We start from the raw sequence: 24,714 nt of genomic DNA, 5'->3' as shown, positions 1-24,714 counted from the left end.
AGGGGCCCAGTACAAAAATTTGCTATGGGGCCCAGTCAGTTCTAGCTACGCCCCTGGGTGGGAAATTTAAAAAAGATGATTAGATGGTCAAAAAGGCTGCAGATTGGAGTCTGGAGAAGATATATATGACTGTGGAAACGCATTTATTAATTCTTAGGGCTGAGTTTAATAGGTCAATTAGAGATGACAGGTTCCCTTTAAATGTTGCCATTAAAAAATACAATTTGTCCTGAACAGAAAGTTAAAAAGTTAAGGCTCTTGGAAGACGGGAAAAAAAACTAAAACTGGTGCCGTCCCAGACGTTCATAAATGTCAGACAGGCCCTCCAACAGCCTGACATAAAATATATGTTCTAGCCCCGCTGCAGCGGTGACATGACGGTATAGGGTGTCACCGACACTGTGATGTGCAGACGTCTGCAGCCAATCACTGTTCTCTACATTAGACCTCTGAGGACAGTGATTGGCTGCAGGGGTCACCGCTGTAGTGCAGTGTAGAGAAAGGGCGGGGCTTATCTGAAGATGTCATTATCTCAGACAACCCCTTTAATGTTAATAAAATCACGTGAATGTCCAAACTGGTCATCCACAAAATAATACAGAGAGCCTGGTAACAGAGGGACAGTCACAAGGCGAGAAGGACACATTCTCGGTTCAGAAACAGGAGACGCGCCTTCCAGCAGGGATCCGAGGTAGAGTCACGTTCACACACGGTGCGTCACCGGCTCTAGAAAGCCCTCTCCGCTACAGGTCAATGGTGTCCCGCTCAGAACAAGCCAGTTCTGCAGAGAAGCCACACACCTCCATCAGCTGGAGCTACAACTCCGACCAGTACTAAGCTGCAGGACACCGGAAGTGCTCCGTCCCCTGGAACCGGAAGCGACGAACTTAGCGATGGTTACCATGGTGATGGGCACGCTGCTGCGAGCCTACTAGTGTATCAGGACCCGGGATCGTCATGGGGGAAAGCGGCGATAATTCCTACAGCATCAGGCCCAACTTCCAACATAAGTAAGTGCGGCCCCTGTCAGTGCAGGCCAGGAGGAAGGGGGCTGGGAATGGGGACTCTATCTATTATCTATCTATCATGTACTATCTATCATCTATCTATCTGTCATATCATATCTATCTATCTATCATGTACTATCTATTTATCATCTATCTATAATGTACTATCTGTCTATCTATCATGTACTATCTATCTATCTATCTATCTATCTATCTATCTATCTATCTATCATCTATTTATCATCTATCTATCTCCTTGTCCCACAATGGATATTTATCACCTATCCACAGTGATAACTGACTGCGGGAGGCCCCACCATGATCACTAGAATAGGGGCACAATGATTTTGGGCATGCTGTGTAGAAGGGTATTCATAAAAATGAAAGGATTGCAGTGTGACTCCGGGATTCTGGGGTCGCAGCAAAGGTGTGAGTCCCATTCATTTCTATGGCTGCCGTGCTCGCCGCGATACATGTTGCGCACCAAATTGCCACATAGCCGTACCCTCATGTCTCCTGTCGCTGTATATACATCTATATATATCCGCCATCAGTGCGCTCCCCTCACAAATACAGTGAACGCATAAGTCCGCTGTTGTAGCCAAAGGGTATGATATTTTTCTGTGTTTTGGATTAATAATGGAGCCGACCTGTCCCCATACTATGTGGCCCTAAACATGTCAGCATAGTCTGACGGCGCCACTTCAAAGGGGTTTTCAAGGGATTTTTTATTATTATTATTATTATTATTTTTTTTTTTTAGGAATACAGGTTTGAAGGGGCAGTGCCCCTGTTCTTAATAAAAACAACTAAAATCTTTCTGGAAAACCCCCTTTAATCTCAGCTGGACCGACCGATCATTTCTGCAATTAGATAAAACCTGCTAGCTGTAATCCGGGCCTTAGGCCTCATGCACACGACCGTATGTATTTTGTGGTGTTTTTCGTTGTGATATTTTTGGTACTTGGATGTGGCTTTTTTCAGGCATGTTCCTATAGAATACTCCATAAAGAAGGAAATGCCTAAAAAGGTGTGTGACCTAAAAACACAGGCAAAAAAAACAACCTGTTTCAGGTTGTTTTTTGCAAGTCTAAAAAAGTACCACAAAAACAGACTGGGGGAAGTATAAAGTCCTGCATTTCAGAATTCCGGCTTCAAAAAGTAACCAAAATAGGGCTTTGTGACAGCAAGGCTACTTTCACACTAGCGTTAATGTTTTCCGGTATTGAGATCCATCATAGGGTCTCAATACCGGAAAAAAAACGCTTTCGTTTTGTCCCCATTCATTGCTCAGCCCAAAACGATGCGATCGTAAATAAAGACTTGCTGCACTGTGAATCAGCCGGGGACGCGGTGTTAGGTCCCCATAGTAACAATTCACGCCCACTCACCATGTCACTTCTGGCTAGCAACGGAGCGCAGCAAGCCCGGCCTTGCAAGAGGCGGTACCTAGTGACGGCTTGTCTCCGTGCGGAATTGGCTGGCAGAACACAGTGGGAGTAATCAGTGCGCGGCAAACCCACAGGGCCCATTGGTCAATTGAAATGTGGGTGGGGCCGCGCACATTTAAAGAGACTCCAGCGAATAAAAACATTGCCACTGCCGCAACATACAAACGGAGCACGGCCACTGCTTATGGTGCTCCGACATCCATATCCCTGGAGAGCCAATTCTTTATTTGGTGAAACGCGTCGGATGATGGTGCAGAAAAGATCAACTAGGGAGGTAGGAGTTTAGGGAACTTTAGCACAGGCCCGAGGTTCCAGAGGCTGGGGGTCGAGTGCCCCGATTACAGCCATTAAGGATTTCCTGCCCATAGACTAGGTGACACAGGGAGAGTTACTTGCCTCATTAGTAGCCTGCCCCCCTGTATACAAGGCACCTTACTAGGCCATTCATGTGCACACAGACCCTCCCTCCCATATAGCGCAGTAGTTCACCTTAATTTAGTGTCTCATTTATTTTAGTAGTAATAAATAAAAGTTATATCTTAGCTTCTTAACACTAAGGCATACTCAGTCATTATATATATATATATATAGTTAGAGACCACAGAGATTTTCTTTTAGTAGGTCCACCTACCCTAGACCTTTACTAAAAAACGTATGATATATTTAAATTAGGGCTTTGTGACAGCAAGGCTACTTGCACACTAGCGTTAATGTTTTCCGGTATTGAGATCCGTCATAGGGTCTTAATACCGGAAAAAAAACGCTTTAGTTTTGTCCCTATTCATTGTAACATGGAGCCATAAGAATAGATGCCCCAGAATTGTAGTACATGGGGGATGCATGAAGCTATTAACCAGTGCTGACAGCTCCTCTTTACCAGTGATACTGGAGAATTTTAGACAAGATTCCAAACACCAAAGATTCTGTGAGTGAATAATGGTGAGACTGCTCATTTAATAACCCATTCCTTGCTGAAGAAAACAATAGCAGCACTCCAGATGATAAAAGGACCACATTTAGGCTAGGTCTACACGACGACATTTGTCGCGCGACAGATAGGGCGCAACAGTTGTCGCGCGACATTTTGTTGCACTAATGTCGCGCGACAATTTTTATAATGACAGTCTATGGTGTCGCACTGCAACATGCGACATGTTGCGACTGCGACGCGACAGTCGCAGAAAAATCCATCTTGAATGGACATTTGCGCGACAAATGTCGTCGTGTAGACCTAGCCTTATTCACATGAACGATAGCAATGTTTCGACCCAATAAAAAAATAAAAAAAAATAAAGAACAAAGACCCCCTTCCCCTCCCCCATTCTGTGCGCCCTTATATATTTTCTATTTGCTGTTAATTACGGGAATGTGTCCGGGTCTATTCCCACAACACGTGCTCTCCATATACGCAGCGGGCTGCACCGGTCAGTGGATCCATGTACACAGCATGCATCATTCTTGTACAGTTTACGACCCAGACTCATTCATTGGAGTCTATGGGTGCACAAAACAAACAATGCCAAGCGCAACGGCCGTCAGGTCATGGCAGCAATGATATACCGTATATACAGTAAGGCCCCTTTCACACGGGCGAGTATTCCGCGCAGGTGCAATGCGTTATGTGAACGCATTGCACCCACACTGAATCCGGACCCATTCAATTCTATGGGGCTGTGCCATGAGCGGTGATTTTCACGCATCACTTGTGCGTTGAGTGAAAATCGCAGCATGCTCTATATTCAGCGCAACGCAGGCACCATAGAAGTGAATGGGGCCGCGTGAAAATCGCACGCATCCGCAAGCAAGTGCGGATGCAGTGCGATTTTCACGCATGGTTGCTAGGTGACGATCGGGCTGGGGACCCCGATCTTTATTATTTTCCCTTATAACATGGTTATAAGGGAAAATAATAGCATTCTGAATAGAGAATGCAAAGTAAAATAGTAATGGAGGGGTTAAAAATGAAAAAAATTAACTCATCGAGTCCACTTGATCGCGTAGTTGCGGATCTCTGTCTTCTTCTGTAATGTTGAGCTGCCGGCTAAGGACCTGTGGTGACGTCACATCACATGGTCTCTCACCATCGTGATGAACCATGTGATTGGACCATGTGATGAGGACAGTGACGTCACCACAGGTCTTTTGCCAGGTCCTGAAGATAGAACAGAGACCGGAAGCTATGGAGCAGGTAAGTTAACTTTTTATTTTTATTTTAACCCCTCCATCCCTATTGTACTTTGCATTCTGTATTAAGAATGCTATTATTTTCCCTTATAACCATGTTATACGGGAAAATAATAAAATCTACACAACACCTAACCCAAACCTGAACTTCAGTGATGAAGTCCGGGTTTGGGTCTGGGTACCAAACTTGGCGATTTTTCTCACGCGCGTGCAAAACGCATTAAACCGCTTTGCACTCGTGCGGAAAAATCGCGCATTTTACCGCAACGCACCCGCATCCTATCGGACTCTCACACGCCACACTCGTATGAAAGGAGCCTAAAGGTATCCAAGTAACATTCTCTATACAGATCAGTAATACATCAGTCAAAAAAATAAATGTACTGAGCGTGGAAGAAGGAAATACTAAATGATGATGAAGTCTAGTGACGCGTTAAAGTGCCGCTGTGCTCGGCCGTTAAGCCATGTGTTACTTTGATATTTTTACTAAGTGAAGAACGATCTGAAGGGTGTGAGAAATAATGACTTGGTGTTTCCTATACTGAGCACAGTTACACGCTGCACTAACACAACACCTATATTCTTACATTATGGAACCTGCAGCTTTTAAATGTGAACCACACATAAGTGAACAAGCCCAGGAATCTAGCTTGTATTACTTTTGCTGGCTAACATGCCAAGCTTGCATAATATGTGTGAAAATAGTTTTACCATATGAGGGAACTGCATAAAGAACAGATACCTTCCGTATTTTCCGGACTATAAGACGCACTTCTTAGTAAGAAAAAAAATCTTGCTAAAAAGTTCCTGCATCTTTTAGTTTGTAGGCAGGGTGCTCCTGCAGTACCAGACCTCCCTGACTGCTTCCTCAAAGGGAACCCGTCATCAACGTTATGCTGACCTCACTGAGGGCAGGATAAATTAGTGACAGACGCACTGATTTCAGCGGTGTGTCACTCATGCGCTAAAAGTCAGTGGTTGCTGAGAACCAGCATAATAACCATTGCAGCCCAGGCCTTGAAAAGAGTCAGATCTACCTGAGAAGAGTCCTGGTTATTCTTCTCCTGCTCTCCTCGCCCATCTGCTGATGATTGCCAGTTCTCTCCTAGAGAGAAAGGGAGAAAACTAGGTAGAAGACTGTCAGCCATCCGCAGGTGGGCAGGAGAGCAGGGGATCATGAATAACCAGGACTCTTCTCAGGTGGCCGGGACTCTTTTCCAAGCCTAGTCTGCAAGGATTGTGATGTTGGTTCTCAGCAACCACTTACCTTTAACTTATAAATGACAGAATGCTGAAATCAACTCACCTGTCTCTACTTTATGCTGCCGTTAGTATGGGCAGCATAAAGTTGATGAATCTGTCAGGGAGCTCATACAGTGTTCTGCGGGATCAATGAGAGATGTACGTCTGCACACTTCTCTCTCACCCTGCCCGACACTGATCTGTGAGGTCAGTGCAGGCAGGAGAGGAGGCTGAACCATGGTTCAGCACATGCAGCGCAGCAGAGGACTCAACCGAGCTGAAGGTCTCTAAACTGCAGTTACTGCAGCTTAAGGACCTTTGATGATGTCACCAGTGAGCAGGGCCAGACAGGAAGTGTGGGTGTTGCAGTGCTGTGGGTGTGCATGTAGCAGTGCTGTGTTTGTTGAGTGCATTTAGCAGATCTGTGTGTGTGCATGTAGTAGTGGTGTGTTTGTTGTGTGCATGTAGTAGTGGTGTGTTTGTTGTGTGCATGTAGTAGAGCCGTGTTTGTTGTGTGCATGTAGTAGAGCCGTGTTTGTTGTGTGCATGTAGTAGAGCCGTGTTTGTTGTGTGCATGTAGTAGAGCCGTGTTTGTTGTGTGCATGTAGTAGAGCCGTGTTTGTTGTGTGCATGTAGTAGAGCCGTGTTTGTTGTGTGCATGTAGTAGAGCCGTGTTTGTTGTGTGCATGTAGTAGTGCCGTGTTTGTTGTGTGCATTTAAGCAGACCTGTGTGTACATATAGCAGAGAAATTATTTTTCTAAACCTTATAGTTTAGAAAATACAGTAATATTCTACAGGCAAGTGCTGTGATTGATCACAATGCAGAGGTACCAGTCAAACCTAACCCTAGTGCCTGAATGCCACTCTGCCACATAAGAGTACACCAGCAGTGTTATAAATGGCATATTACAGAGTCTGCCCCGGCCGCCTGTGCGCTCAGCAGTGTTGTTCTCTGAAATGCTGTGTCGTTTGAGAGAAAATGAGTTGGGCATGAGGAGAAGAATCTGCCATGTGGTTACCTTGCTGGGCTTGACTGACAGGTCTCTCCTTAGCAGCGTATAGCCAGACGTCTCTCAGCAGCAGGGCAGGAAGAAGCCACATAGCCGACTATTGTCTCATTGTCTCTGTGCCAGTTTTTGTTTTTAAACTGCAGTCTCATGCTGCCCTTGGTTTGGGAGGCATATCCACAGGATAGGTGATAAGTATCTGCCTGGTGGGGGTCCGACTGCTGATTACGAGAACAGGGATCCTTTTCCATCATCTGAATGGAGCGACAGTGGAGCGTGCGCCCTGGTGCTGTACTCGCCTATCTCCGGCAGTTCCATAGAGAGTGAATGGAGCGACAGTGGAGCGTGCGCCCTGGTGCTGTACTCGCCTATCTCCGGCAGTTCCATAGAGAGTGAATGGAGCGACAGTGGAGCGTGCGCCCTGGTGCTGTACTCGCCTATCTCCGGCAGTTCCATAGAGAGTGAATGGAGCGACAGTGGAGCGTGCGCCCTGGTGCTGTACTCGCCTATCTCCAGCAGTTCCATAGAGAGTGAATGGAGCGACAGTGGAGCGTGCCCTGGTGCTGTACTCTCCTATCTCCAGCAGTTCCATAGAGAGTGAATGGAGCGACAGTGGAGCCTGCGCCCTGGTGCTGTACTCGCCTATCTCCGGCAGTTCCATAGAGAGTGAATGGAGCGACAGTGGAGCGTGCGCCCTGGTGCTGTACTCGCCTATCTCCGGCAGTTCCATAGAGAGTGAATGGAGCGACAGTGGAGCGTGCGCCCTGGTGCTGTACTCGCCTATCTCCGGCAGTTCCATAGAGAGTGAATGGAGCGACAGTGGAGTGTGCGCCCTGGTGCTGTACTCGCCTATCTCCGGCAGTTCCATAGAGAGTGAATGGAGCGACAGTGGAGCCTGCGCCCTGGTGCTGTACTCGCCTATCTCCGGCAGTTCCATAGAGAGTGAATGGAGCGACAGTGGAGTGTGCGCCCTGGTGCTGTACTCGCCTATCTCCGGCAGTTCCATAGAGAGTGAATGGAGCGACAGTGGAGCGTGCCCTGGTGCTGTACTCTCCTATCTCCGGCAGTTCCATAGAGAGTGAATGGAGCGACAGTGGAGCGTGCGCCCTGGTGCTGTACTCGCCTATCTCCGGCAGTTCCATAGAGAGTGAATGGAGCGACAGTGGAGCGTGCCCTGGTGCTGTACTCTCCTATCTCCGGCAGTTCCATAGAGAGTGAATGGAGCGACAGTGGAGCGTGCGCCCTGGTGCTGTACTCTCCTATCTCCGGCAGTTCCATAGAGAGTGAATGGAGCGACAGTGGAGCGTGCGCCCTGGTGCTGTACTCGCCTATCTCCGGCAGTTCCATAGAGAGTGAATGGAGCGACAGTGGAGCGTGCCCTGGTGCTGTACTCTCCTATCTCCGGCAGTTCCATAGAGAGTGAATGGAGCGACAGTGGAGCGTGCGCCCTGGTGCTGTACTCGCCTATCTCCGGCAGTTCCATAGAGAGTGAATGGAGCGACAGTGGAGCGTGCCCTGGTGCTGTACTCTCCTATCTCCGGCAGTTCCATAGAGAGTGAATGGAGCGACAGTGGAGCGTGCCCTGGTGCTGTACTCTCCTATCTCCGGCAGTTCCATAGAGAGTGAATGGAGCGACAGTGGAGCGTGCCCTGGTGCTGTACTCTCCTATCTCCGGCAGTTCCATAGAGAGTGAATGGAGCGACAGTGGAGTGTGCGCCCTGGTGCTGTACTCGCCTATCTCCGGCAGTTCCATAGAGAGTGAATGGAGCGACAGTGGAGCGTGCCCTGGTGCTGTACTCTCCTATCTCCGGCAGTTCCATAGAGAGTGAATGGAGCGACAGTGGAGCGCGCCCTGGTGCTGTACTCGCCTATCTCCAGCAGTTCCATAGAGAGTGAATGGAGCGACAGTGGAGCGTGCGCCCTGGTGCTGTACTCGCCTATCTCCGGCAGTTCCATAGAGAGTGAATGGAGCGACAGTGGAGCGCGCCCTGGTGCTGTACTCGCCTATCTCCGGCAGTTCCATAGAGAGTGAATGGAGCGACAGTGGAGCGTGCGCCCTGGTGCTGTACTCGCCTATCTCCGGCAGTTCCATAGAGAGTGAATGGAGCGACAGTGGAGCGTGCCCTGGTGCTGTACTCTCCTATCTCCGGCAGTTCCATAGAGAGTGAATGGAGCGACAGTGGAGCGCGCCCTGGTGCTGTACTCGCCTATCTCCGGCATTTCTATAGAGAGTGAATGGAGCGACAGTGGAGCGTGCCCTGGTGCTGTACTCTCCTATCTCCGGCAGTTCCATAGAGAGTGAATGGAGCGACAGTGGAGCGTGCGCCCTGGTGCTGTACTCTCCTATCTCCGGCAGTTCCATAGAGAGTGAATGGAGCGACAGTGGAGCGTGCGCCCTGGTGCTGTACTCTCCTATCTCCGGCAGTTCCATAGAGAGTGAATGGAGCGACAGTGGAGCGTGCGCCCTGGTGCTGTACTCGCCTATCTCCGGCAGTTCCATAGAGAGTGAATGGAGCGACAGTGGAGCGTGCCCTGGTGCTGTACTCTCCTATCTCCGGCAGTTCCATAGAGAGTGAATGGAGCGACAGTGGAGCGTGCGCCCTGGTGCTGTACTCGCCTATCTCCGGCATTTCTATAGAGAGTGAATGGAGCGACAGTGGAGCGTGCGCCCTGGTGCTGTACTCGCCTATCTCCGGCAGTTCCATAGAGAGTGAATGGAGTGGCAACGTGCATGCTTGACCTGCTGCTCCATTCATTTTGGAGAACGGTACATGATCAGAGGGGGGTCCCAGCTGATGGACCTGCACTCATCAGATACTTGTCCCCTTTTCTGTGGATAGGGGAGAACTTTTGTATTGTGGGTAAATCCCTTTAGCAATAAAGTCCCATCTTCTCCTACATCTGTCTTCACCAGGTTTAGAGCGGCAGCAGTAAAGGACTGTATAAGATCCGTGCTGAAAGAAGAACTGAAAAGCAAACAGTATATACCTGAAGAAATTCCACCGCTGACGCGCTTCTTGTCCGAGACAATAAAAGACAAACTGAAAGGTAACATAATCGGCCCCCGAAACAGATATTGGTGGTATTCTGTTCAGGGGCAACAGGAACTCGGGCCATGTTGTTTTTTATGAACTTACCTTTGCACTTTGTTAGTGTCAGAACATGCTGACAAAATGGCACTTTGGGGCCCATTTGCTAAAGATCAACATTTCACAGACTAGTCATTAATAAAAAGCTCACCGGAAGAAGATCCAAGCAATTTATTAAGAGGTGCACGTCTTGTAATTAATTCATGGCATCTTCTGCTGTCCATGCGCCATAGAAGGAAATCCAGTCCTGCCAGGAGTTGATTGGAGTAATAATTAATGGCAGTTTTCTGGGGTAAATTGTTGTAAAGGTATTGGGCTGTGGTGCCCCTCCCCCTTCTATTAAGTCCCACACACTTTTTAAAAATATTGAGAGCTGCATAAAACATAAGTATATAATTTGTGGCAAATTGTGCAACTTTTTACAACAAAAATCTGTCATGATAACATATATTGTCTCCTGATGTTCATTGCAAACAGAGGTCGCACTACATTTTTTCCAGAAGAGTAAAAATACTCCTCTGACCATTTTTGAGGAGTATTTTTAGCCGGGGAGGAGTACGGAAATTGTAGTTATTCATATATATAATACGTAGGCTTATATAACATTAAGGGGTTGCTATTCATGCAGGGAAACCATTACCAGTCTTCTCTATAATGTCATCCATGCAGAATTAGCAAGTTTTGACCATTTTAAATTTCTCCCTCAGAAGACTGAACCCCTACCTTTCTTTAAGCACCAAATCTGTCACATAGGGATCGGAGCGGCAGATTGTGCAAAACTCAATGCAATAAGAATTGAACAGGGACGTCTGGTGGCAGTGACAGGGAGCAGTAGTGGTCTGGTGGCAGTGACAGGGAGCAGTAGTGGTCTGGTGGCAGTGACAGGGAGCAGTAGTGGTCTGGTGGCAGTGACAGGGAGCAGTAGTGGTCTGGTGGCAGTGACAGGGAGCAGTAGTGGTCTGATGGCAGTGACAGGGTGCAGTAGTGGTCTGGTGGTTGTGGCAGGGAGCAGTAGGGTTATGGTGGTTGTGGCAGGGAGCAGTAGGGTTATGGTGGTTGTGGCAGGGAGCAGTAGTGGTCTGGTGGCAGTGGCAGGGAGCAGTAGTGGTCTGGTGGCAGTGGCAGGGAGCAGTAGTGGTCTGGTGGCAGTGGCAGGGAGCAGTAGTGGTCTGGTGGCAGTGGCAGGGAGCAGTAGTGGTCTGGTGGCAGTGGCAGGGAGCAGTAGTGGTCTGGTGGCAGGGAGCAGTAGTGGTCTGGTGGCAGTGGCAGGGAGCAGTAGTGGTCTGGTGGCAGTGGCAGGGAGCAGTAGTGGTCTGGTGGCAGGGAGCAGTAGTGGTCTGGTGGCTGTGGCAGGGAGCAGTAGTGGTCTGGTGGCTGTGGCAGGGAGCAGTAGTGGTCTGGTGGCTGTGGCAGGGAGCAGTAGTGGTCTGGTGCTTGTGGCAGGGAGCAGTAGTGGTCTGGTGCTTGTGGCAGGGAGCAGTAGTGGTCTGGTGGCTGTGGCAGGGAGCAGTAGTGGTCTGGTGCTTGTGGCAGGGAGCAGTAGTGGTCTGGTGCTTGTGGCAGGGAGCAGTAGTGGTCTGGTGCTTGTGGCAGGGAGCAGTAGTGGTCTGGTGCTTGTGGCAGGGAGCAGTAGTGGTCTGGTGCTTGTGGCAGGGAGCAGTAGTGGTCTGGTGCTTGTGGCAGGGAGCAGTAGTGGTCTGGTGCTTGTGGCAGGGAGCAGTAGTGGTCTGGTGCTTGTGGCAGGGAGCAGTAGTGGTCTGGTGCTTGTGGCAGGGAGCAGTAGTGGTCTGGTGCTTGTGGCAGGGAGCAGTAGTGGTCTGGTGCTTGTGGCAGGGAGCAGTAGTGGTCTGGTGCTTGTGGCAGGGAGCAGTAGTGGTCTGGTGCTTGTGGCAGGGAGCAGTAGTGGTCTGGTGCTTGTGGCAGGGAGCAGTAGTGGTCTGGTGCTTGTGGCAGGGAGCAGTAGTGGTCTGGTGCTTGTGGCAGGGAGCAGTAGTGGTCTGGTGCTTGTGGCAGGGAGCAGTAGTGGTCTGGTGCTTGTGGCAGGGAGCAGTAGTGGTCTGGTGGCTGTGGCAGGGAGCAGTAGTGGTCTGGTGGCTGTGGCAGGGAGCAGTAGTGGTCTGGTGGCTGTGGCAGGGAGCAGTAGTGGTCTGGTGGCTGTGGCAGGGAGCAGTAGTGGTCTGGTGGCTGTGGCAGGGAGCAGTAGTGGTCTGGTGGCTGTGGCAGGGAGCAGTAGTGGTCTGGTGGCTGTGGCAGGGAGCAGTAGTGGTCTGGTGGCTGTGGCAGGGAGCAGTAGTGGTCTGGTGGCTGTGGCAGGGAGCAGTAGTGGTCTGGTGGCTGTGGCAGGGAGCAGTAGTGGTCTGGTGGCTGTGGCAGGGAGCAGTAGTGGTCTGGTGGCTGTGGCAGGGAGCAGTAGTGGTCTGGTGGCTGTGGCAGGGAGCAGTAGTGGTCTGGTGGCTGTGGCAGGGAGCAGTAGTGGTCTGGTGGCTGTGGCAGGGAGCAGTAGTGGTCTGGTGGCTGTGGCAGGGAGCAGTAGTGGTCTGGTGGCTGTGGCAGGGAGCAGTAGTGGTCTGGTGGCTGTGGCAGGGAGCAGTAGTGGTCTGGTGGCTGTGGCAGGGAGCAGTAGTGGTCTGGTGGCTGTGGCAGGGAGCAGTAGTGGTCTGGTGGCTGTGGCAGGGAGCAGTAGTGGTCTGGTGGCTGTGGCAGGGAGCAGTAGTGGTCTGGTGGCTGTGGCAGGGAGCAGTAGTGGTCTGGTGGCTGTGGCAGGGAGCAGTAGTGGTCTGGTGGCTGTGGCAGGGAGCAGTAGTGGTCTGGTGGCTGTGGCAGGGAGCAGTAGTGGTCTGGTGGCTGTGGCAGGGAGCAGTAGTGGTCTGGTGGCAGTGGCAGGGAGCAGTAGTGGTCTGGTGGCAGTGGCAGGGAGCAGTAGTGGTCTGGTGCAGGGCAGTAGTGGTCTGGTGGCAGGGAGCAGTAGTGGTCTGGTGGCAGTGGCAGGGAGCAGTAGTGGTCTGGTGGCAGGGAGCAGTAGTGGTCTGGTGGCTGTGGCAGGGAGCAGTAGTGGTCTGGTGGCTGTGGCAGGGAGCAGTAGTGGTCTGGTGCTTGTGGCAGGGAGCAGTAGGGTTATGGTGGTTGTGGCAGGGAGCAGTAGTGGTCTGGTGGCAGTGGCAGGGAGCAGTAGTGGTCTGGTGGTTGTGGCAGGGAGCAGTAGTGGTCTGGTGGCAGTGGCAGGGAGCAGTAGTGGTCTGGTGGCAGTGGCAGGGAGCAGTAGTGGTCTGGTGGCAGTGGCAGGGAGCAGTAGTGGTCTGGTGGCAGTGGCAGGGAGCAGTAGTGGTCTGGTGGCAGGGAGCAGTAGTGGTCTGGTGGCAGTGGCAGGGAGCAGTAGTGGTCTGGTGGCAGTGGCAGGGAGCAGTAGTGGTCTGGTGGCAGGGAGCAGTAGTGGTCTGGTGGCTGTGGCAGGGAGCAGTAGTGGTCTGGTGCTTGTGGCAGGGAGCAGTAGGGTTATGGTGGTTGTGGCAGGGAGCAGTAGGGTTATGGTGGTTGTGGCAGGGAGCAGTAGTGGTCTGGTGGCAGTGGCAGGGAGCAGTAGTGGTCTGGTGGCAGTGGCAGGGAGCAGTAGTGGTCTGGTGGCAGTGGCAGGGAGCAGTAGTGGTCTGGTGGCAGTGGCAGGGAGCAGTAGTGGTCTGGTGGCAGTGGCAGGGAGCAGTAGTGGTCTGGTGGCAGGGAGCAGTAGTGGTCTGGTGGCAGTGGCAGGGAGCAGTAGTGGTCTGGTGGCAGTGGCAGGGAGCAGTAGTGGTCTGGTGGCAGGGAGCAGTAGTGGTCTGGTGGCTGTGGCAGGGAGCAGTAGTGGTCTGGTGGCTGTGGCAGGGAGCAGTAGTGGTCTGGTGCTTGTGGCAGGGAGCAGTAGTGGTCTGGTGCTTGTGGCAGGGAGCAGTAGTGGTCTGGTGGCTGTGGCAGGGAGCAGTAGTGGTCTGGTGCTTGTGGCAGGGAGCAGTAGTGGTCTGGTGCTTGTGGCAGGGAGCAGTAGTGGTCTGGTGCTTGTGGCAGGGAGCAGTAGTGGTCTGGTGCTTGTGGCAGGGAGCAGTAGTGGTCTGGTGCTTGTGGCAGGGAGCAGTAGTGGTCTGGTGCTTGTGGCAGGGAGCAGTAGTGGTCTGGTGCTTGTGGCAGGGAGCAGTAGTGGTCTGGTGCTTGTGGCAGGGAGCAGTAGTGGTCTGGTGCTTGTGGCAGGGAGCAGTAGTGGTCTGGTGCTTGTGGCAGGGAGCAGTAGTGGTCTGGTGCTTGTGGCAGGGAGCAGTAGTGGTCTGGTGCTTGTGGCAGGGAGCAGTAGTGGTCTGGTGCTTGTGGCAGGGAGCAGTAGTGGTCTGGTGCTTGTGGCAGGGAGCAGTAGTGGTCTGGTGCTTGTGGCAGGGAGCAGTAGTGGTCTGGTGCTTGTGGCAGGGAGCAGTAGTGGTCTGGTGCTTGTGGCAGGGAGCAGTAGTGGTCTGGTGGCTGTGGCAGGGAGCAGTAGTGGTCTGGTGGCTGTGGCAGGGAGCAGTAGTGGTCTGGTGGCTGTGGCAGGGAGCAGTAGTGGTCTGGTGGCTGTGGCAGGGAGCAGTAGTGGTCTGGTGGCTGTGGCAGGGAGCAGTAGTGGTCTGGTGGCTGTGGCAGGGAGCAGTAGTGGTCTGGTGGCTGTGGCAGGGAGCAGTAGTGGTCTGGTGGCTGTGGCAGGGAGCAGTAGTGGTCTGGTGGCTGTGGCAGGGAGCAGTAGTGGTCTGGTGGCTGTGGCAGGGAGCAGTAGTGGTCTGGTGGCTGTGGCAGGGAGCAGTAGTGGTCTGGTGGCTGTGGCAGGGAGCAGTAGTGGTCTGGTGGCTGTGGCAGGGAGCAGTAGTGGTCTGGTGGCTGTGGCAGGGAGCAGTAGTGGTCTGGTGGCTGTGGCAGGGAGCAGTAGTGGTCTGGTGGCTGTGGCAGGGAGCAGTAGTGGTCTGGTGGCTGTGGCAGGGAGCAGTAGTGGTCTGGTGGCTGTGGCAGGGAGCAGTAGTGGTCTGGTGGCTGTGGCAGGGAGCAGTAGTGGTCTGGTGGCTGTGGCAGGGAGCAGTAGTGGTCTGGTGGCTGTGGCAGGGAGCAGTAGTGGTCTGGTGGCTGTGGCAGGGAGCAGTAGTGGTCTGGTGGCTGTGGCAGGGAGCAGTAGTGGTCTGGTGGCTGTGGCAGGGAGCAGTAGTGGTCTGGTGGCTGTGGCAGGGAGCAGTAGTGGTCTGGTGGCTGTGGCAGGGAGCAGTAGTGGTCTGGTGGCTGTGGCAGGGAGCAGTAGTGGTCTGGTGGCTGTGGCAGGGAGCAGTAGTGGTCTGGTGGCTGTGGCAGGGAGCAGTAGTGGTCTGGTGGCTGTGGCAGGGAGCAGTAGTGGTCTGGTGGCTGTGGCAGGGAGCAGTAGTGGTCTGGTGGCTGTGGCAGGGAGCAGTAGTGGTCTGGTGGCTGTGGCAGGGAGCAGTAGTGGTCTGGTGGCTTGTGGCAGGGAGCAGTAGTGGTCTGGTGCTTGTGGCAGGGAGCAGTAGTGGTCTGGTGCTTGTGGCAGGGAGCAGTAGTGGTCTGGTGCTTGTGGCAGGGAGCAGTAGTGGTCTGGTGCTTGTGGCAGGGAGCAGTAGTGGTCTGGTGGCTGTGGCAGGGAGCAGTAGTGGTCTGGTGGCTGTGGCAGGGAGCAGTAGTGGTCTGGTGGCTGTGGCAGGGAGCAGTAGTGGTCTGGTGGCTGTGGCAGGGAGCAGTAGTGGTCTGGTGGCTGTGGCAGGGAGCAGTAGTGGTCTGGTGGCTGTGGCAGGGAGCAGTAGTGGTCTGGTGGCTGTGGCAGGGAGCAGTAGTGGTCTGGTGGCTGTGGCAGGGAGCAGTAGTGGTCTGGTGGCTGTGGCAGGGAGCAGTAGTGGTCTGGTGGCTGTGGCAGGGAGCAGTAGTGGTCTGGTGGCTGTGGCAGGGAGCAGTAGTGGTCTGGTGGCTGTGGCAGGGAGCAGTAGTGGTCTGGTGGCTGTGGCAGGGAGCAGTAGTGGTCTGGTGGCTGTGGCAGGGAGCAGTAGTGGTCTGGTGGCTGTGGCAGGGAGCAGTAGTGGTCTGGTGGCTGTGGCAGGGAGCAGTAGTGGTCTGGTGGCTGTGGCAGGGAGCAGTAGTGGTCTGGTGGCTGTGGCAGGGAGCAGTAGTGGTCTGGTGGCTGTGGCAGGGAGCAGTAGTGGTCTGGTGGCTGTGGCAGGGAGCAGTAGTGGTCTGGTGGCTGTGGCAGGGAGCAGTAGTGGTCTGGTGGCTGTGGCAGGGAGCAGTAGTGGTCTGGTGGCTGTGGCAGGGAGCAGTAGTGGTCTGGTGGCTGTGGCAGGGAGCAGTAGTGGTCTGGTGGCTGTGGCAGGGAGCAGTAGTGGTCTGGTGGCTGTGGCAGGGAGCAGTAGTGGTCTGGTGGCTGTGGCAGGGAGCAGTAGTGGTCTGGTGGCTGTGGCAGGGAGCAGTAGTGGTCTGGTGGCTGTGGCAGGGAGCAGTAGTGGTCTGGTGGCTGTGGCAGGGAGCAGTAGTGGTCTGGTGGCTGTGGCAGGGAGCAGTAGTGGTCTGGTGGCTGTGGCAGGGAGCAGTAGTGGTCTGGTGGCTGTGGCAGGGAGCAGTAGTGGTCTGGTGGCTGTGGCAGGGAGCAGTAGTGGTCTGGTGGCTGTGGCAGGGAGCAGTAGTGGTCTGGTGGCTGTGGCAGGGAGCAGTAGTGGTCTGGTGCTTGTGGCAGGGAGCAGTAGTGGTCTGGTGCTTGTGGCAGGGAGCAGTAGTGGTCTGGTGCTTGTGGCAGGGAGCAGTAGTGGTCTGGTGCTTGTGGCAGGGAGCAGTAGTGGTCTGGTGCTTGTGGCAGGGAGCAGTAGTGGTCTGGTGCTTGTGGCAGGGAGCAGTAGTGGTCTGGTGGCTGTGGCAGGGAGCAGTAGTGGTCTGGTGGCTGTGGCAGGGAGCAGTAGTGGTCTGGTGGCTGTGGCAGGGAGCAGTAGTGGTCTGGTGGCTGTGGCAGGGAGCAGTAGTGGTCTGGTGGCTGTGGCAGGGAGCAGTAGTGGTCTGGTGGCTGTGGCAGGGAGCAGTAGTGGTCTGGTGGCTGTGGCAGGGAGCAGTAGTGGTCTGGTGGCTGTGGCAGGGAGCAGTAGTGGTCTGGTGGCTGTGGCAGGGAGCAGTAGTGGTCTGGTGGCTGTGGCAGGGAGCAGTAGTGGTCTGGTGGCTGTGGCAGGGAGCAGTAGTGGTCTGGTGGCTGTGGCAGGGAGCAGTAGTGGTCTGGTGGCTGTGGCAGGGAGCAGTAGTGGTCTGGTGGCTGTGGCAGGGAGCAGTAGTGGTCTGGTGGCTGTGGCAGGGAGCAGTAGTGGTCTGGTGGCTGTGGCAGGGAGCAGTAGTGGTCTGGTGGCTGTGGCAGGGAGCAGTAGTGGTCTGGTGGCTGTGGCAGGGAGCAGTAGTGGTCTGGTGGCTGTGGCAGGGAGCAGTAGTGGTCTGGTGCTTGTGGCAGGGAGCAGTAGTGGTCTGGTGGCAGTGGGTGGGCTCTGGGATGAATGTACAGGAGGCAGGTATAGGACAGTCTTATGCACAATATATCAGACTGTTGTATAGTAAAATGTCCCCTATAGTTTTCTCTGTGATCTCTGGAAAGAATTTAAAAAACCTGCTGTTTCTCTAGATGACCTTTTGTTGATAGTGGTGTTAATAGAGTGTCAAGGGTCTATAAATGCAGGTACCCTACTTTTATAAACCTTTGAGACTCTATTAACACTACTATAAACATAACATAAAAACCTTCATCTAGAGAAACAGCAGGTTTTTAAAATAGCAGTGTTATGTTTATAGTAGTGTTAATAGAGTATCAAAGGTTTATAAAAGTAGGGTACCTGCATTTATAGAACCTTGAGACTTTATTAACACTTCTATCAACATAAGGTCATCTAGAGAAACAGCAGGTTTTTAAAATATATATTTTTTTCCTTTTGGTGTTTAGGTATCAGAGCAATCAAATGAAAGTTCTGGTTTAACATAAGCAGCAGGGTTTTCTTTAGCCTCTTGGCTATTAGTTTTCCATTGATAAACCTCCACATGGAGCTGCCAGCCGCAGATAGAGGCCTGCAGGGCACTTCTGGGGTGACATCACCTGGGCACAAGCCTGGCACTTCTCTGATTGCTCCATTCCCGCCGTGCTTTCCCTTCATCAGCAATGGAGCGGAATGGCTGCTGCTGTGTGTTCAGCGCGCGGGAGAAAGGGGTGTGAGGGGAGCAGCCAATGGCACGGCAGCCTGTGGATACTGACAAATCAGAAGCCTCCTCTCTAATAAAGCTCTGTACTGTGAGGAGCTTTGTGATTGGATTGCTGTACTGCCTGTGCCGTTCACAGCGCTCATGAATGGCAGTGAAATCATTGTGCGTATTCATACACATCAGACGTTTTTTAGGGAGTAAAACTGCCTGTACGGGCGTCTATGACGCTTGCACAGGCATTATTGTGACCTCTGATTGCACCTGCAATATCTCTGTACATAAACCTGACATAACTACCAAATTCACAGCTGGATTAGGCTACATTACAAAGAGAAACATTACTAAATATTCATATGAATGTCACTTATTAACTGGTATTGTGCTTTATTTATTTTTTAAGAAATGGGTTTTGACAGATATAAAATGGTGGTGCAAGTTGTGATCGGCGAGCAAAGAGGAGAAGGAGTTAAGTAAGTACAGTAAATTGTATAGTTGACCATTAAAACAGTAACAAGCAGTACAAAAATAACTAAAACCGGTAATTCATGGAATATATGCCATCAAAAGTTTACTCTAAGAATATGGTTTCATTCAACCACAAAATCTAAAGGTTTACATTTATTGATGGCCAAAAGCAAATATATGAGTAAAATCCTAAATGCTACCAGTCAGATAGGGGCAGGTCCCACCTCTGGTACCCGCACCCATCTCTAGAACAGGGCTTCCGAAGTGACGCATGCGCAGCCACCCTAAACCCATGGGACAGGCATTGTATCACTGTTGGCCCACATTGTCTGGTTCCTATCGTTCTCTAGGAACGGGAAGTCCAACCTCTCCCGTTTCTTCTGCTGTCCTCACTGTCCATGAGAGGCGTGTCCTTGGACTCCTTGGAACTGTCTTTCTGGAGAACTCAATGGATGACCAAGCAAAGATTACACCTGAAGAGGCCTACTCTTTGACAGTACTATATACAGATATTAGGGGCCATTTTTCAAACTGATGTAAAGTAGAACTGACGTAGTTGCCCATAGCAACCAATCAGATTCCACCTTTCATTTTAGACGGCTCCTTTGGAAAATGAAAGGTGGGATCTACTTGGTTGCTATGGGCAACTATGTCAGTTCTACTTTTCACCAGTTTGATAAATGAGAGGTGAACTTTTATTATCTATCAAATCCTTCCTACACTTCACTCTGTACTAAGAAAAGATGTCCTAATCATGAATATTGCCGTTCAGTAGCTATATAAGAGATATACAAAGGGGCTGTTCCTGGCTACAAAAAGATGCTTAGACTTCAGCAATGGTGGCCATCCCTGCCTTGTCTATAGGCACTGTAACTGGCCTCTGGTCTTGTTCATTTATGTAGCTTCTAAATAGTTAATTCTAATAGGCAATCATTTTAAAGGGATTCTGTCAGCAGGATTTACCCTACAGAGATATCCACATGTGCCCATCAGTCTCCTTGTTTGGTATTTAATGATCCCACTCTTACTGCTCTGTGTGTCTTTTATTCGTCAAAAGAGCGATTTTATTGCTATGTAAATTACCTTGATAAGGAGCCCAGGGGGTTGTCCCACGATCTGTTGGAGCCAGGCCGCGCCCATCGTTCCGGAGCCCAGCACCGCCTACCAGTTAATTTATTCACTGCACTTGCCCTGATGTCATTCCTTCCAAGCGCCGTAATCTAGCGCAAGCGCAGTGTACACAGTAGTCTACGCCCGTGCGGACTATAGGCACAGGCTTCGTCGATCCAACAGCGCATGCGCCGGCTCCCTGCGCTGAATCCTAATCTCTTTTCCGGTGCCAGCGACTTGCGCAGGGAGCTGGCGCATGCGCAGTTGGATCGACGAAGCCTGTGCCTGTAGTCCACACGGGCGCAGACTACTGTGTACACTGCGCCTGCGCTAGATTACGGCGCTTGGAAGGAATGACATCAGGGCAAGTGCTGGGAATAAAAGACACACAGAGCAGTAGGAGTGGGATCATTTAATACAAAATAAGGAGACTGATGGGCACATGAATATCTCTGTAGGGTAAATCCTGCTGACAGAATCCTTTTAAAGAAGCCTACAGCCAGACAGATTCTTTCTAATTAGGAAACAGAGGGGAGCACTCAATAGTTGTACCTTGATGAGGAACACTCAATAGTTCTAACTTTCACTTGTTTTTAAAATTACACTTTGTGACATGTCAGTATATTTTTTTATAAGTCTGCATGTCGGGATTGCTGGTAATACAGGCAGGCAGCATGGTTTATGGATGTCCATAGTTGCCATGTTAAATAGTACTGTTCAAAGGTTTTAGGTAGGTTTGAAAAAAGTGCTTGCTTTAAAAAAAAAAATAGAAGTGTTAATAGTTTATATTTAGCAATTAATAACATATAAAGTAAATGAATAAAGGCAAAATCTAACTCTAATAAGTACTTTGAGTGACCACTCTTTGCCTTCAGAACAGCATCAATTCTTCTACTTTCTACGTTTTTTGAACAAATTCGGCAAGGAGGTTGTTCCAAACATCTTGGAGAACTAACCACAGATGATTTAAGTCTGATTGGCTTCAAATGTATTCTGCAGCAGGACAATGGTCCCAAACATACAGCCAATGCCATTTAGGGCTGTTTCACACGAGCGGATGCCGTGCGTGACATCCGCTGCGTGAATGACAGACAAGACCCGCTGCGGACAGCAGAAGCGCGGAGCACTAACATGATTGATAATGCTCTGTGCCTCTGTACTACAAAATCACAGTGAGATAAAGTTGTCACCGTGATTTCGTAGTAAAAAGATCACAGAGAGGCACGGAGCATTATCAGTCATGTTAGTGCTCCGTGCTTCTGCAGTCCGCATCGGGTCTTGGCTATCAGTCACGCAGCGGATGTCACGCACGGCATCCACTCGTGTGAAACAGCCTTTACTCCTTCAGCACCACCGGCGTACACGTACAGCAGAAGGGCAGGGCTTAAAAATGGCGCCTGCTCATGAGCGCCATAGCTGCCATGTTTCTGCTGTTTTAAACAGCAGACACAGCAGCTAATATCTGCGACCGGTGACAACGCCTCTCGCAGACATTTATCCTCTCAAATGCCATGATCCGATCACCATGGTAAAAGATCATGTGATGACTGGAGTGACGTCACCACAGGTCCTCTTCCTCCACACAGCACAGAAGACAGACAGAAGAGATGCCGGCTGCGCGATCAAGTGGATTAAGGTGAGTTAAAAAATTTTATTTATTTTTTTAACCCCTCGAGCCCTATTGTACTATGCATTCTGTATTCAGAATGCTATTATTTTCCCTTATAACCATGTTATAAGGGAAAATAATACAATCTACAGAACACCGATCCCAAGCCCGAACTTCTGTGAAGAAGTTCAGGTTTGGGTACCAAACATGCCGATTTTTCTCACGCGAGTGCAAAACGCATTACAATGTTTTGCACTTGCGCGGAAAAATCGCGCATGTTCCCGCAACGCACGCGCACCTTTTCCCGCAACGCCCGTCTAAAAGAGGCCTAAAACGCAAAAACAGAAAATGACCTAGTCCTGAAAGGGTTAAGAACTATCTTCAATGTAAAGAAGAACAAGGAGTCCTGGACGTGATTATATGGTCCCCACAGAGCCCTAATCATCAAGTCTGTCTAGGATTACATATAAAGAGACAACCTCTCTGCCGAGTTCCTTCAAAAACGATATGCGAGTGTACGTGGAGGCTGAGGATGCTGTTTGTAGGGCGGTCACATCAAGTATTTGTTTCTCTTTTGTTCATTCACTTTGGAAAAATAAACTATTAGCTTACTTCATACGGCAGCATTTTTCCATATCCTATACAGTAGCTGTGTGATTGGTCGTGCAGTGTAACACTACATGTATTCTGTTTTCAGGATGGCTGCTAGATGCTTCTGGGATGCAGATACGGATAACTATGCTGAAGATATCTTCATGAATGTAAGATAAGTTTCTTATAGTTGACCTCAGTCATCACTTTGTATGGAACTTGAACACTTTCTGCTGGGCTTCCTCACAACCTTTGATCAACTTATTTTTAAACTTTTGTACGATTTTTTTTTTTGTGAATGTGTCCCTAATCCCCTAATAACACTTTTTGTAATGTACTTTATTAATGTATTTTGTATTTTAATTCCACTTTTTCCTCCCTAAAGCGCACTTCTCTGTAGACCGCTGACTGCTCAGCGGTGTATGGAGTACGGAGAACACATTTTATGAATGGGGCCGCAGCCGCAGTGCGTACTAGCAGGAGCGCATATTGCTGCTCCTGCCCGTGCCCCTGCACCCATGTGCTATGCCAGGATTAGCTGAGCGGAGTGGGCTCCTGCTTCGCTAAGCTAAGAGTCCTGCATGTCAACTCTTATCTTAGCGGAGCAGGCGGAAGCAGGAGCCCGCTCCGCTCAACTAATTCTGGCATAGCACATGGGTGCAGAGTACCCATGTGCTATTCCACGAGTTAGTAAGCCTCCGGGGGGCACAGGCAGGAGCAGCAATATGCAGCGCTGCTCTCCTCCCGCCGGCCGTGTCTGCAGTGTAAATCTCATGCAGATGCAGTGAGGAAAGGACACTCAGCGGCTGCTGGCTCCCTCACTATACTGAACAGCGCGAGATTTACACTGCAGACACAGCTGGCGGGAGGAGAGCGGCGCTGCTTGGCCCTGTCACTCAAGAGAAGTAGGGCGTGAAAAGAGGTGGGCAAACGGAGCCTCTAGGAGCAGGTGCAACGCCCCCCCCCCCCTAGAGGCTAATTAGCATATTATAAAAGTTCGTTTTTCTCAATAAAGGCTTTAGGCAGTGAGATGGCACTAATATAGTTATGTTCAGCTGACATTAGCACATCGCTAATGTCAGCCAGCTTAATACCCATTTTATAGGTGACAGAAACCCTTTAATAAAGTACATTACAAAAAGTGTTATTAGGGCATTAGGGACACAGTCACAAAAACTCATACAAAAGTTTAGTTAATCTTTAAGGTTCCCATAAGCAGTCTCTCTAAAAATAATTTAGTATAGATTTTCATAAAGCCTTAGGGCTCATGCACACAAACGTTTTTTGCGTTAAGTATACTGGCCTTTTTTTTAGTTCAGTATGCGTTACTTATACGGAACCATTCATTTCAATGAGTCAGCAAAAAAAACGTGTGCATTCCGTTTCCGTATATCCATTTTTCCGTTCTGTTCAAAGATAGAACATGTCCTATTATTGCCCACAAATCACGTTCCGTGGCTCCATTCAAGTAAATGGGTCCGCAAAAAAAACAGAACACATACGGAATGTACTCCATATGTCTTCCGTATCCGTTCCGTTTTTGCGGAACTTTCTATTGGAAATTCCTAAAGCATGCTGCAGCTTTAAAAATAAGACCACTGACGCCAAAAAAGGCACCAAAATGTGAAAAAATTGGAGGAATTTTATCAATGTTTCTAGTTTTCTGATGTAGAAAAGTCCAAAATTTTAGCACAAGTCCTGTTTTGTGCAAAACAGTGCGACTCTTCCTCCTTTTCTACAAAGTGAGCGGGCCAGGACCTACCCTACAGATTTATTAATACTTCACCAGAAAACTGCCATAAATTACACCAGAAATCCAGGCACGCTCCTGACGCGCTAAGATTTGTTTTCATCATTTTTGCACATCTGAGCAGCAGACTAGTGTAAGAATAAACTCCCCCATTGTTTGTTGTGTTTCATTTTTTCCCATAAAACACAAAAAAAAGCTGAGAAAGATGCAGAGTGATGCGGTGTTTTCCATAAGCGCGCTGCATGTGAAAGCACTGCTTTAGTTTTATCTTTATGAGCTGATTATACCGGATAGTAACTCACTGACTTTACGTTATTTACAGGAATACCTGTTTTGTGTCGCTGCTGCATTTGGATGTTTCTACTACTAAGAAGACCTAAGATCTACCTTTCATATTGACAGATATTCCAAGATCCAGAGTGATATTCCATTGTAAATATTTTTATTATATTTGTGAAAATACATAATTAAATATTTTCAAAATGTATTTATATGTATGTTATTGTCAGTCTTCAGATGACACAGATTACCGTACTATGCTTGTCTGCTATTTAAAGGGGCTGTCCGGCCTAGGAGCTGACGACCCCAATAGTAAAAAAAAAAAACTCGCTATCTAATATGACATGCGCCAAATTTTTCCACAAATTATTCCAGAATTTTGGTGCAGCCACAATAGTAAATGTGACCCGGTTTGCCAGCACCTACCAGCCAGAGGAAGAGCAAAAGGATACTATTTTGGCCTCTGGCTGGTGAATAGAGGCCTATGGAAAGTATGGGGACCAGAATGGCAGCATTGCAGTGGGGCAGGGGGGACATTCCTGCTCTTTGCTAATTTTTTTTATGGCATTTTCCAGTTCTTAAGATATTGATGACCTATCTGGATGACGGTCCACCATTATGCAGGAGCTCTGGCACCAGAAGTATCGGAAGTACACAGCTCTGTCCATTTCTGCAGTGCTGCTCCAAATAACCAGCTCAGGTGCTACTGCAGAACAGCTGATCGGGGGGTGTA

General features: G+C 50.3%; 1 protein-coding gene across 1 annotated transcript; it reads left to right on the top strand.

Moving 5' to 3' along the window:
- The first annotated feature begins 476 nt into the window (after positions 1-476).
- DYNLT2B (dynein light chain Tctex-type 2B) lies at positions 477-24,189 on the top strand. Its single transcript, XM_044291541.1, has 5 exons — positions 477-1,010; positions 9,807-9,940; positions 18,578-18,647; positions 22,059-22,122; positions 24,025-24,189. Exons 1-5 carry the CDS (start codon positions 958-960, stop codon positions 24,070-24,072), a joined length of 369 nt encoding a protein of 122 aa, XP_044147476.1. The 5' UTR covers positions 477-957; the 3' UTR covers positions 24,073-24,189.
- The last annotated feature ends 525 nt before the right edge of the window (positions 24,190-24,714 follow it).

Source organism: Bufo gargarizans, chromosome 4 (genome assembly GCF_014858855.1).
Source record: "Bufo gargarizans isolate SCDJY-AF-19 chromosome 4, ASM1485885v1, whole genome shotgun sequence".
Lineage (NCBI taxonomy): Eukaryota > Metazoa > Chordata > Amphibia > Anura > Bufonidae > Bufo > Bufo gargarizans.
The sequence above is the reverse complement of the archived record's forward strand: the minus strand, read 5'-3'. Positions and strand labels throughout refer to the sequence as shown.